The following is a 12,981-nucleotide window of genomic DNA, read 5'->3' on the forward strand; positions in this document are numbered from 1 at the left end:
CGACAAAAAGTTGGACTTATGAAATTATGGTTGAAATTACAAGTCAAAATTCTGATATAAAGTGAAAATTCTGACTTAAGACGTAAAAAAGTTGAAACTGACTTAAGTCAAAATTGCGACAAAAAGTTGGACTTATGACATTATGGTTGAAATTATGAGTCAAAATTCTGACATAAGTCAGTTTGGACATTTTTACGTCGAGTCAAAATTGCGACAAAAAGTTGGACTTAGAATTTTGACTCATAATTTCAACTGTCATAGGTCAATTGACTTTTTACGACTTAAGTCAGAATTTTGACTCGCAATTTCAACCATAATTTCATGACTTAAGTCGTAAAAAGTCAATTGAACGAAGTCAAATTATGAGTCAAAATTATGATATAAAGTGAAAAGACGTAACTTAAGTGACTTAAAGTGACTGTGTGACTTAACACACTGGACCCTGGAACATTTGACTGCGTCTTTTAGATTAAAAGATGCTTTATTTGTGTAAATATCTCAGTATGAAGTTGGAAATGAAGCCTCAGCGTTTGACTAGGTTTGATTGGATATTTAGTGGCACAAAAGACCCTGTTTTTGTAAAATATCACCAGTGAAAATGTTCTTGCATCATTAAATGTCTTGAACTGCTACTTCATGCATTTATTTTATTAGTTTTTTTGTATTTTCATAATAAATGCGTGTACACTACAGCTGAGCAGTGAATAAACACACACCAGTGACTGAGAGAAGCGGCCAGTTGGTTTATGCTGCATTCATCTATTAATAACTGAACGCTGGTGTGGACTGGTAAAGTCTAAACATGGGAGTTAAGCTGATTATTGGAGATCTTACATTTTACCTTCTTCATTCTTCCAGCCAATCATGATCTAGTGATGAAGAGTTAATGAGTCAGAGGTTTCACACACACTCCATCAGGAATGAATTCAGTGCAAACGGGTTATAGAAGTTCGTTTTGGTCACATAAGGTGAAAAAAATCATGCTTTTGTGAGTAAAGTCATGTTTATGAGATGAAAAGTCATAAGTATGACTGAAAAAGCCATAATTACGACATTATAGTTGAAATTATGACTGTCAAAAATGTAAACTGTAAAAGTGTAAACTGACTTTAAAAAGTCATAATTCTAAATTGACGTAAAAAAAAAGTCTAAACTGACTCGAGTCAAAATTGCACGAAAACTTATAATTTCAACCATTATAAGTCATAATTAATTTTGAGTAAAAATTCTGAAATAAGTCATAATTATGATATAAAAAGTCGAAACTGACTCATCAAATTTTTGATAGTCAAAAATTCCTCTGACTGAAGCTGTAAAAAGTCAAAATTAAGACAAAAAATTGAAATTGACTAAGTTATCATAAGATTTAATTAAGTCATAAACAATCATAATTGTGACAGTTGAAATTATGACAACGTAAAAAGTCGAAATTGACTGATCAAATATGAGTTAAAATTATGAGTAAAAATTCTGATTTGTCAATTATCAATGATATAAAAAGTCGAAACTGATAATTACCGTCAAATGTTGCCTTAATGTATGACATTAAATTGACTTGAAAGATCATAATGTCATTAAAATGTCAAAATTCTGACTTGAGACAAAAAAGTAATTCCAACCTTTTCCCTCATATTTTCAACATTTTATCGTAATTTTGAGTGTTTAATCATAATTATGACTTAGCATGTCATAATTACTACTTTTGAATGCAATAATGACGGCTTGATCTTAATCACTGCTGATACTCAGGAAATAAAAAACCCTTCAAAAACATGTTTAAAATTAATTTTAATCAGCATCTGGACAGTCGACATGAGCTTGTGTGCTTTACACACGGCCAAACGCTCACAAAAGATTCACATAATACACACTGTCAGTCTATATGAATATTAAGACGTTCTGAATTATTTTTAACCTCTTTTTTCTAAAACCTTTTTATTTTAATGATAAAAAAGCTTTAGTTTAATCCATGTCTAAAGATATTTACAAAGAAAAACATTCAAAGTGTTCATTACAAGGAAAAATTAAACGTTGACGTGAAGTATTCAAGGTTATTGTTCAGAAGAACATGTGTGTGTTCATAGGATTTCTACAAGTATTATTAGCTGTATTAACACGAGTGACATCATTTGGCACCGCAACTGTAGGAGAATCCCGTGAAGGATCTGACATTTAAATGTAGGAAGAGGAGCGGAGGAGTGTGTACATGCCATCGCTATCTCTTTCATAGAAAAAGACGAGTTTCATTTCAAAATCCCATCAAGAAACACACACACACACGCGCACACACACACACACACACACACACACACACACACACACACACACACACGCACACACACACACACACACACACACACAACTGAGATTTTAGTGGATCTTTAGCCTTCAGGAAGAGCCATAATGGAGTCAGAAATGCTGTTCTTACCCAGTGTTTGTGTCTGGTTTCCAGTCCTAATATCTAAACATTCTTAAATCAAGATGCATTTACTAGAGGAGTAAAATGCCATTAGATATTACGTCTTGTTTTCTGGGGAAATAAATCAAAATGAAGTGAGTTTTCGCTTAAAACAAGTCAAATTATCTGCCATTGGGGAAAGAAAAATGCACTTAATTTCAAACAGAAACATGATTATTTTTCTGACCCCATTGGCAGATCATTTTACTTGTTTTAAGCAAAAACTCACTTAGTTTTGCTACTTTAGTAAATGCATCTTGATTTAAGAATGTTTAGATATTAGGACTGGAAACCAGACAGAAACACTGAGTAAGAACAGCATGTTTTGTGGTGTGTTCAGGCAATAAGCAGCCAGAACATGATGAGAAGCGCCACGAACAGGAACAGGCGGGACAGGAACTGCTCATCTGTGTGCTGAGGGGTCCCCGGAGCTGCTGCGGGGTCAAGAGGTCAAGAGGTCAAGGTCAAATTTATTTATATACTGTAGCACCTTATACCACATGAATGCTGAGCAAAGTGCAGCACAACAGACATGACATAACATACAATCACACAATAATAAATAAATACATTTCATACGACTTTTTATTGATCTCAATATTGCAGTATTAGGTTAATCTCAGACAGACTCAGTTTCAATAAATCACACTGTGAAACATCATATTTCTGTGTCTTGTTTTCCAGCACAAGTATCGAGAGCTCCTAAACCCTCTCGTGCTCTTCACGTGTCCCACAGATTTATTTTTGTCAATGACATTAATGCATTATTTTTTTTTGTTTATTAATGTTTTTTTTATTTTGTATTTTGTATTTTTAGGGGATTTTATGGTAGTATATTATATTTATGCTGTATTTATAACCCATTTCTTCACTTTTTGAGCATAGACCTGAACATTACATGTCCAGCTCAAACTGTGGTAAATCTTGAACGCTTTAGAGCGACAGACTGAAGTTTGATCTCTTCTCAAACACGACACTTGGCAGATTATTGATGAAAACTGAACGTTTTTAAAAAGTGAACTTAAAAAAAATTAACAATTGTATGTTATGAAAAATGCACAAAAATCCCTTTAATTGTTTATATGAAATATATATTTTCAAAATCACATTTTACTCTAAAACTGCAGGAAAATCAAAGCCATAAATCTAAACAAGTTGTGTTCAAATGTGAGGTTGATATCTCCAAAGCTGATCTCTCAGTGAGATGTTGTTCGGCTGCAGTACCAAACGCTTCCACTAGAGGAAACTCTGCAGTACCAAACGCTTCCACTAGAGGAAACTCTGCAGTACCAAACGCTTCCACTAGAGGAAACTCTGCAGTACCAAACGCTTCCACTAGAGGAAACTCTGCAGTACCAAACGCTTCCACTAGAGGAAACTCTGCAGTACCAAACGCTTCCACTAGAGGAAACTCTGCAGTACCAAACGCTTCCACTAGAGGAAACTCTGCAGTACCAAACGCTTCCACTAGAGGAAACTCTGCAGTACCAAACGCTTCCACTAGAGGAAACTGCAGTACCAAACGCTTCCACTAGAGGAAACTCGTCTCTCATTCATTTCCAATGCGTCATTTCTGACCGCGAGGAGCTCAAGTGTGACTATTGTTATCAGGACCATTAAACCTGTTCCAGTCATGGCCATGATTATTGTGTGTTCACACAGCAAGAGCCAAAACCTTTACCAAGTTTCATACCATTCCGATGAAATTTATTTTAATTTTATTTCTGCCAAAAACGGCCGCAGAGCAGCAGAGGGTTACACCGAGATTCATTTACTCAGTGATTCATTAGCACCATCCTTCTTTCTTGAGTTCATTTAGTGAAAAAACAATATGTTTACTTTATTAATAACTTCTTAATGCAGGTCAAAGTTTCCTCAATGTTTTACCTGGAGGTGGTCTTCCGTCGTTGATGTTGAATGCCGTGGCAAAGATCCCGAAAGGAAAAGCCCCGATCCCGAACGACATCTGGAAGCCTCCGTCTCCGAAGCCAAAGCCCTGAAATCCCTGCAAACACACGTCATAAGCTCTCACACACACTGCCAATCTCATCATCCAACTAACTTATGATTTACTCTTCCTTATGTCAGTCCAAACCTGTATGACTGACTTCTGTGGAACTCGAGAGGTGAATTTAAAGCCTCTATTGTGCTATTATAAAGGCTCCTAATGTTGTTTTGGGTTTCCTTTAACAGGGTCACACGCATCAAGGTCACTTTCATTTTCTTATAATATATTTTACAAAACACCTCATTTCTCAAAGAGTCTGAAAAGGTTTGTTCGAAGATTCAGTCTCTCTAAACCCCGCCTCTCTGAGAGCTGCTCTGATTGGTCAGAAAGCAAACGCTCATTATCATATCATGAATCTCAGCTCTCGACACACAGGTTTACCGTATCAATCTCATCAAACTGGAGATCTATGCTAAAAAATGGTTAAAGTGCCTCTATTCTGCTGTTTTAAAGGCTAAATGTTGTTAAATGTTGTTTGACTTAAGTCAAAATTATGATAGTCAAAATTCTTCTGGCTGAAGACATAAAAAGTCATAATTGTGACAAAAAGTTTAAATTATGACACACAAAGTCATAAGATATAATTAAGTCATAAAGAGTCATAATTATCATAGTTGAAATGATAAAAGTCAAAATTATCAATGATATAAAAAGTCAAAACTGTCTTAAAAAGTCAGAATTATTACATAAAATGTTGATTTAAAATATATGACATTAACTTGAAAGATTATAATTATGACATTAAAAGTGTACAAATTCTGACTTGTGACAAAAAAGTAATTTCAATTTTTCCTAATTTTCAACATTTTAATCCAATTTTGACTCTTTAATCATAATTATGCCTTAACATGTCATAATTTTTTATTTATTTGACTTTTTATCTCCTGATTATAGCTTTGTGTGTATAATAGCGACGACTGTCTCGACACACAGTGATATGAACAGTAACGATGGCGTGAGTTTTACCGTATCAATCTCATCAAAGTGGATTTGCTTTGTTCTTCTCGACATGAACAACACGAACCAAACTCTTCCAGTCTCAGATAAACTAGTGTTTGAGGGCGGGGCTTAGAGACGCTGCTCAGCCAATCGGCTGGCATTATGCAAATGAGTTACAAACCTACACAGATTCAGCAGGAAGTGAGACTGAATTACTGACGACTCGTTTCAGTTCAGAATCACTTCTTTCTTTCTAAACTCCCTTTATCTGATCTTTCACATTTTTACATTCACAAACAGCTTTATCACACACTACATGAAAGAGAACATCTGAAAAAGCATAATAGGCATTTAAAAAAAGCATTTAGTATCATTTGTTTTTTATTAATAGTTTGAATTAGTTTTTATTTAGATATTTTCCCTTTTGGTAAAATTTAGTAGAGTTCTCTTCTTACCCTTTTATTCATTTTTATTTTATGTTTATGTCTATATAATTAGCTATTTTAATATTTCAGTGCACAGTTATTTTATTTCAAGTAATAATTATTTTATAGTTTTAGTCTGAAGAACATGAGGGTGAGTAAACGATGACAGAATCTTCATTTTGAGGACAACTAGTACTTAAATATGTGTATAATTGTTATCCAGTAAATAATCACTACGCAAGATCTTTAAGAGTTGAGAGAGCAGAGAGTGATGCAACGTTAAACGTCAGCTGTTGTCATCCCTCGCTCCATCGCCTGTCCGCAGAGACGCCTTAATAAGCCCCGCCGGGACGCTCGTTTGACTAATGAATTACTACAGCAACCTTCATCCGTGTAACAGTTTCATCACAAAAGTCTTGTGCAATGATTGCGTTGCAAATGCGTGTACAACCTTAAATGCTGTGTGTGTGTGTGTGTGTGTGTGTGTGTGTGTGTGTGTGTGTGTGTGTGTGTGTGTGTGTGTGTGGTGTGTGTATATATATATATATATATATATATATATATATATATATATATATATATATATATATATATATATGTATATTAGTGTGTGTGTGTAATGATCATTGTGATTTTTTTCCTCCCTCTATACCATGACAAAAGAAACGCCTGCTTATATTTAGATTGAGCTCACACTGTCTTAGTGTGTTAAAGATACTCACGCCACGATTCTCCGGTTCGGGACGCTGTCCCTGCGGTCGTGGAGGAGTTCGCTCTCTGAAATCACACAGGAAAATTACTTCAGATTTTAATAGTTCAGTCAATGGTATACTGGTGTGTATAATCACATTTATTCATATAACTCTTCATACAGTATAGACTGTTTCAAAACAGCCTCACAGTCATAAACAGGAAAATAACAGAATCAATGATGCAAACTATGAGACAAACTCAAATTCTGCTTTAAAGCTATTTAGTTCAGTTCAATAGCGGTGTTGACGTTGCAAATATCATCAGTTATTAAATGAGTGTAATTAGGCAGCCCTACAGAAGTTCACAAAAGTGATAAAAAGTGTATATTTTAAACAATCATTATAATAATATTTTTGTATAATTCAGCAAATTAAATGAGTTTAATTTTTATTATTTTCTCATTTGATTTAGAAGTTGATGACACTTTCTACTGTTATGTGTGTGTGTGCGCGTGTGAGTAGGAGTTTGTGTGAGTATGCATGAGCATGTAAATGAGTGTGTGTATGAGTGAGAGTGTGTATGAGTGTGCGAGTGAGAGAGTGAGTGAGTGAGCATGTGAGTACGAGTGAGTATAAGTGAGCGTGTGAGTATGAGTGAGTGTGAGTAGCGTGAGTACGAGCGATCGTATGCAAGTACGAGTGAGCGGGAGCACGAGTGAGCGGGAGCACGAGTGAGCGGGAGAGTACGAGTGAGCGTGTGAGTGAGTATGAGTGAGTATGAGTGAGAGTGTGAGAGTATGAGTGAGTACGAGTGAGCGTGTGAGAGTACGAGTGAGTACGAGTGAGCGTGTGAGAGTACGAGTGAGCGTGAGAGTACGAGTGAGCGGGAGTACGAGTGAGCGGAAGTACGAGTGAGCGGAAGTACGAGTACGAGTGAGCGTGTGCGAGTACGAGTGAGCGTGTGCGAGTACGAGTGAGCGGGAGGACGAGTGAGCGGGAGTACGAGTGAGCGGGAGAACGAGTGAGCGGGAGAACGAGTGAGCGGGAGAACGAGTGAGCGGGAGTACGAGTGAGCATGAGTGAGCGTGTGAGAGTATGAGTGAGTATGAGTATGAGTGAGCATGTGAGAGTATGAGTGAGCGAGCGTGAGTATGAGTGAGTGTGAGGATGAGTGAGCGTGAGTATGAGTGCGAGCATGAGTGTGAGTATGAGTGAGCGTGAGTATTGGTGAGCGTGAGTATTGGTGAGCGTGAGTATGGGTGAGCGTGAGTATGAGTGAGCATGAGTGAGCGTGAGTATGAGTGTGTGAGAGTATGAGTGAGTATGAGTGAGCATGTGAGAGTATGACTGAGCGAGCGTGAGTATGAGTGAGCGTGAGGATGAGTGAGCGTGAGTATGAGGGAGCGTGAGTATGAGTGAGCGTGAGGATGAGGGAGCGTGAGTATGAGGGAGCGTGAGTATGAGGGAGCGTGAGTATGAGGGAGCGTGAGTATGAGGGAGCGTGAGTATGAGTGAGTATGAGTGAGCGTGAGTATGAGTGTGTGAGAGTATGAGTGAGTATGAGTATGAGTGAGCATGTGAGAGTATGAGTGAGCGAGCGTGAGTATGAGTGAGCGTGAGGATGAGGGAGCGTGAGGATGAGGGAGCGTGAGGATGAGGGAGCGTGAGGATGAGGGAGCGTGAGGATGAGGGAGCGTGAGGATGAGGGAGCGTGAGGATGAGGGAGCGTGAGGATGAGGGAGCGTGAGGATGAGGGAGCGTGAGGATGAGGGAGCGTGAGGATGAGGGAGCGTGAGTATGAGGGAGCGTGAGTATGAGGGAGCGTGAGTATGAGGGAGCGTGAGTATGAGTGTGTGAGAGTATGAGTGAGTATGAGTATGAGTGAGCATGTGAGAGTATGAGTGAGCGAGCGTGAGTATGAGTGAGCGTGAGTATGAGTGAGCGTGAGTATGAGGGAGCGTGAGGATGAGGGAGCGTGAGGATGAGGGAGCGTGAGGATGAGGGAGCGTGAGGATGAGGGAGCGTGAGGATGAGGGAGCGTGAGGATGAGGGAGCGTGAGGATGAGGGAGCGTGAGTATGAGTGAGCGTGAGTATGAGTGAGCGTGAGTATGAGTGAGCGTGAGTATGAGTGAGCGTGAGTATGAGTGAGCGTGAGTATTGGTGAGCGTGAGTATGAGTGAGCGTGAGTATGAGTGAGCGTGAGTATTGGTGAGCGCGAGTATGAGTGAGCGTGAGTATGAGTGAGCGTGAGTATTGGTGAGCGTGAGTATGAGTGAGCGTGAGTATGAGTGAGCGTGAGTATGAGTGTGTGAGAGTATGAGTGAGCGTGAGAGAGTATGAGTGAGCGTGAGAGTACGAGTATGAGTGAGTATGAGTGCGTGTGAGTATGAGTGAGCGTAAGTATGAGTGAGAGTGAGTATGAGCGTACGTGAGAGTACGAGTATGAGTGAGTATGAGTGAGCGTGAGTAAGTATGCGTGAGTATGAGTGAGCGTGAGTAAGTATGCGTGAGTGAGCGTGAGTATGAGTGAGCGTGTGAGAGTATGAGTGAGCGTGAGTGAGCGTGAGAGAGCATGAGTGAGCATGAGTGAGCGTGAGTGAGTGTGTGAGAGTATGAGTGAGTGTGAGCGAGCGTGAGAGAGTATGAGTGAGCGAGCGTGAGAGAGTATGAGTGAGCGAGCGTGAGAGAGTATGAGTGAGCGTGAGAGTACGAGTATGAGTGAGTATGAGTGAGCGTGAGAGTACGAGTATGAGTGAGTATGAGTGCGTGTGAGTATGAGTGAGCATGAGTGAGCGTGAGTATGAGTGAGAATGAGCGTGAGTATGAGTGAGCGTACAACAGGGTGGGAATTATGTAATTTTAGGGGCAAGGCCATTTGGCCTCCACCTTTTCTTTTTTTGGGGGGGCACCAAGGCCATATGACAGGGCACAAAGGCCATTGAGTACAATTCGATGGTTTTCCCATTCAGATTGATACCATAACATCCTAATTTGGAATAAGACATGGATTATGACTTTTTTTAATAAATAAAAAAAAAATTTAATGAGAGAGAGAGAGCGCCATTACATCCAGAAGGTATACACCCTCACACAACAATAGAAACAACATAAATGCCAATAAAAGCATTCAGAAACAACACAAATGCCAATAAAAGCATTCAAAATATTCATTCAGTCCTCTATATCATGTGAGAATGTGAGTTATTAATTGTGATTATCAAAGTTTACATTCAATATAGGCTATAAACAAATTTTGTGTAAACATGTTATAATTTGCCTATATATACATACATACATATATATATATATATATATATATATATATATATATATATATATATATATAACATAAATTGTAAGAATATGACTAATAGTAAAGACTAGTACTAATAAATAAACATTAGGCCTATGCTAAAGTTATTAAATAGCAGTCCCAAACTAGTTTTTGTTAATACAATGTTGGTATGAGCCACAACAGTCATTTAAAAATATAAAAAATAAAGAAAAAATTGTGGCATTTTGGGGTTAATATGGAAAGGACAGTTACCATGGTGAATACACAATATTAACAATAACTGTTAATGAAACATGGAAACTGCTCCTGGTGAATAGAATAGAATGAAAATCATACCTGAATTACTTTTATTTCGTGTAATTTACAACGTAATGGCGTTGCATGCTCGTAGTTTCTTTTGCACTTGATCAGTGAGGCGATACAGCGCGCACGCCGTCGCATTTGCGCGTGCAATTGAAGAGTGTGCGCTCCGAGCACAGGATAACGGCTGACAGGACAAGAAAGTCAGTTTTTCTGAGGTGAAAAACTTTATCTCAGCGTACACTTATGTCACTGCCTGATAGTTCCTATTGTGCTGGGTTTTCTGAAGTAGTCATGATTCGCCTCTCATAACATAACATGCTCTAAACACGCACGCAGAGTGGAAAAGGAGGCGCGGGGAGCAAGGATCACAGCGCAAATTTGAACTATCGATATGCGATATGGTCTAATTCCATATCGCATTTCAAAAATATATCGATATATTTTTTATATCGATATATCGCCCAGCCCTACACTGCACCTGTGCGAATCCACGAACTAATTGAAGTTCAGAGACTACTTGGGTGGCTCGCTGTAATTCAAAGCAAGCCCACTATGCCGCACTGGCGCTTTATACATGGAACTTGGACAGGGCCAGGGCACACAGGCCACTGTGGCCGTACGATGATTTTTTTTCACGGGGCATGAAGGCCAAAGTGTAGGGCAACGGCGGCCATGGCCGCGTAGCCGCGGTATAATTCCCACCCTGGCGTACAAGTATGAGTGCGTGTGAGTATGAGTGAGCCTGAGTATGAGTGCGAGTATGAGCGTGAGTGAGCGTGAGTATGAGTGCGCGTGAGTATGAGTGCGCGTGAGTATGAGTGCGCGTGAGTATGAGTGCGCGTGAGTATGAGTGCGCGTGAGTATGAGTGAGCGTGAGTATGAGTGTGCGTAAGTATGAGTGCGAGTATGAGTGTGCGTAAGTATGAGTGAGAGCGAGTATGAGTGAGTAAGAGTGTGAGTATGAGTATGTGTGTGAGTGAGCGTGAGTATGATTGAGTGTGAGCATGAGTGAGTGTGAGGGTGTGAGTGTGTGTATGAATGTCCAGTAAATACCAGTAAACTTTGACCATGTGGGGACATTTTCCCATGAGTAAACAAGTTTATAAATCACACGGAGAGATCAATTTTGAAAATCTAAAATAGCAAAAAAAATTCTTTCTTAAGTCATATTTCAAAGCTCTACAACACAAACATCATTAGCTCTCTCTCTTTCTCTCACACTCTCACACACCTGGGGTCCTGCTGGCCGGTGCTGCCTCTGCCGTACAGCGGGATCACCTTCTCTCGGCTGATTCCTGCTTTACACACGGGACACACCTGTCTGTTCGGCCTGGTTTCCAGCCACTGCAGACACACACACATACAAACTCGGTTCAGGTGCATCGAACTAAAGTCATATCACATGATCATGCAACACTGAAACACTGCAACTCTCACCTGATGCAAACACGGCCAGCTGGAGGACACACACGTCACAGGAGCGATCAGAGAGGACAGAGAAAACAAGAGTTGAGCGAGTCACATTCACACAGAGATTTGCGAACGTGTCATGCAGGGTCTCACTAGAAGAGGTGTGTGTGTCTGTCTGTGTGTGTGTGTGTGTGTGTGTGTGTGTGAGTGAGTGTGTGTGCAGGGTCTCACCAGAACAGGTGTCCACACAGACTGATGACGGCATCTTTAGATGTGTCGAGGCAGATGTTACACTCGAAGGTGCCGTCTTGAGTTCCACTGCTGCTGTTCTCTGTTCCTGCTGGACTCTCACTCGCTGCTGCACTGGCCATGATCTCACTGACGACCTCAGCGCACGCTACACACACACACACACACACACACACACACATCAGGGTGTTAGCACTGAGTACATGAGTCTTAGTTTCTCCTAGATAAATAGACAGACACACATGATGATAATAATCACGTCAGGATATTGTACATGACTTTACACACACACACACACACACACACACACACACACACACACAGTCAAAAACAGACACACAAACAAACACAAACACACAGAGAAAAAACACACACATTCATACTTACAATAATTAGAAGCGAACTTGTCAGTCAAAATAACAAAGCACAGACACACACACACAGTCAAACACACTGAGAGACATACACCTACACTCACATACACAGACAGACAGTTAAAAACAAACACAAACACACACACACACACACACAAACACACACACACACACACACACACACACACACACACACACACACACACACACACACACACACACACACAAAAGCGAAATGTCAGTCAAAATAACAACGCACTAACTTCGGTGCATCAGAATGTGTTGACATTAGCTCTTTAGCGGTTTAGATCGCTGATCTTACACTCAAACACCACGATCATCCGTTACCTCATCGCAAACATGTTTATAATAATAATCTAGTCGGATAATATTACCTGATCCGTCTCATCAAACCGTCTGAGGAGAGAGAAATCAAACCCGCAGCTTCACTCAACAACTTTCAGCTGATTGCGTCAACATTACGCTACCCGGAAGTTCAACCCGCTGACGTCACGCGCGTTAGACCAATGGTGTTACACCTGTCGAAATACAATAGAGAATTCGCATGATTCTGTGATCGATACATAATGTTTCTCGTTTTATTCGTTAAAAGTTAATATAATTAATTAATAACTCGTTCAGTTCAATGTTGTTTAAAAAGCGAGTGGTCACGTGATAACTGTTACTTTTCTCATCGCTTAAGAGGTTAAGCCAATCGCTGTCGTTTGCTTACTAAAGAGGTTACAGCATTTCATAGAGATTGATTGGGCAGATATGTGTATCTCATGAACGAATAATTGGAAATTATACATATTAATGATTATATA

The 12,981-nt window shown here is 39.7% G+C and overlaps 1 protein-coding gene across 1 annotated transcript; it reads right to left on the reverse strand.

The window, feature by feature from the left end:
• Window positions 1-1,771: 1,771 nt before the first annotated feature.
• Window positions 1,772-12,691, reverse strand: rnf185 (ring finger protein 185). Its single transcript, XM_082171320.1, has 7 exons — window positions 12,550-12,691; window positions 11,763-11,928; window positions 11,559-11,577; window positions 11,353-11,465; window positions 6,553-6,607; window positions 4,346-4,463; window positions 1,772-2,892 (listed from the first exon to the last, which is right to left on the reverse strand). The coding sequence occupies exons 2-7, from the start codon at window positions 11,900-11,902 to the stop codon at window positions 2,795-2,797; spliced, it is 543 nt and encodes a 180-aa protein (XP_082027446.1). The 5' UTR covers window positions 11,903-11,928; window positions 12,550-12,691; the 3' UTR covers window positions 1,772-2,794.
• Window positions 12,692-12,981: the final 290 nt, after the last annotated feature.

The sequence above is a fragment of the Leuciscus leuciscus genome, assembly GCF_965113295.1.
Source record: "Leuciscus leuciscus genome assembly, chromosome: 5".
Classification (NCBI taxonomy): Eukaryota; Metazoa; Chordata; class Actinopteri; order Cypriniformes; family Leuciscidae; genus Leuciscus; species Leuciscus leuciscus.

Excerpts from the sequence above, each read along its gene's own strand:
- rnf185 (XM_082171320.1), bottom strand. The coding sequence starts at position 11,902 with ATGGCCAGTGCAGCAGCGAGTGAGAGTCCAGCAGGAACAGAGAACAGC. Across the intron at positions 4,464-6,552 it reads CCGAACCGGAGAATCGTGGC|GGATTTCAGGGCTTTGGCTT; the intron begins GTGAGTATCTTT and ends GTGTGTTTGCAG. Across the intron at positions 2,893-4,345 it reads CGACGGAAGACCACCTCCAG|CAGCTCCGGGGACCCCTCAG; the intron begins GTAAAACATTGA and ends TTGACCCCGCAG.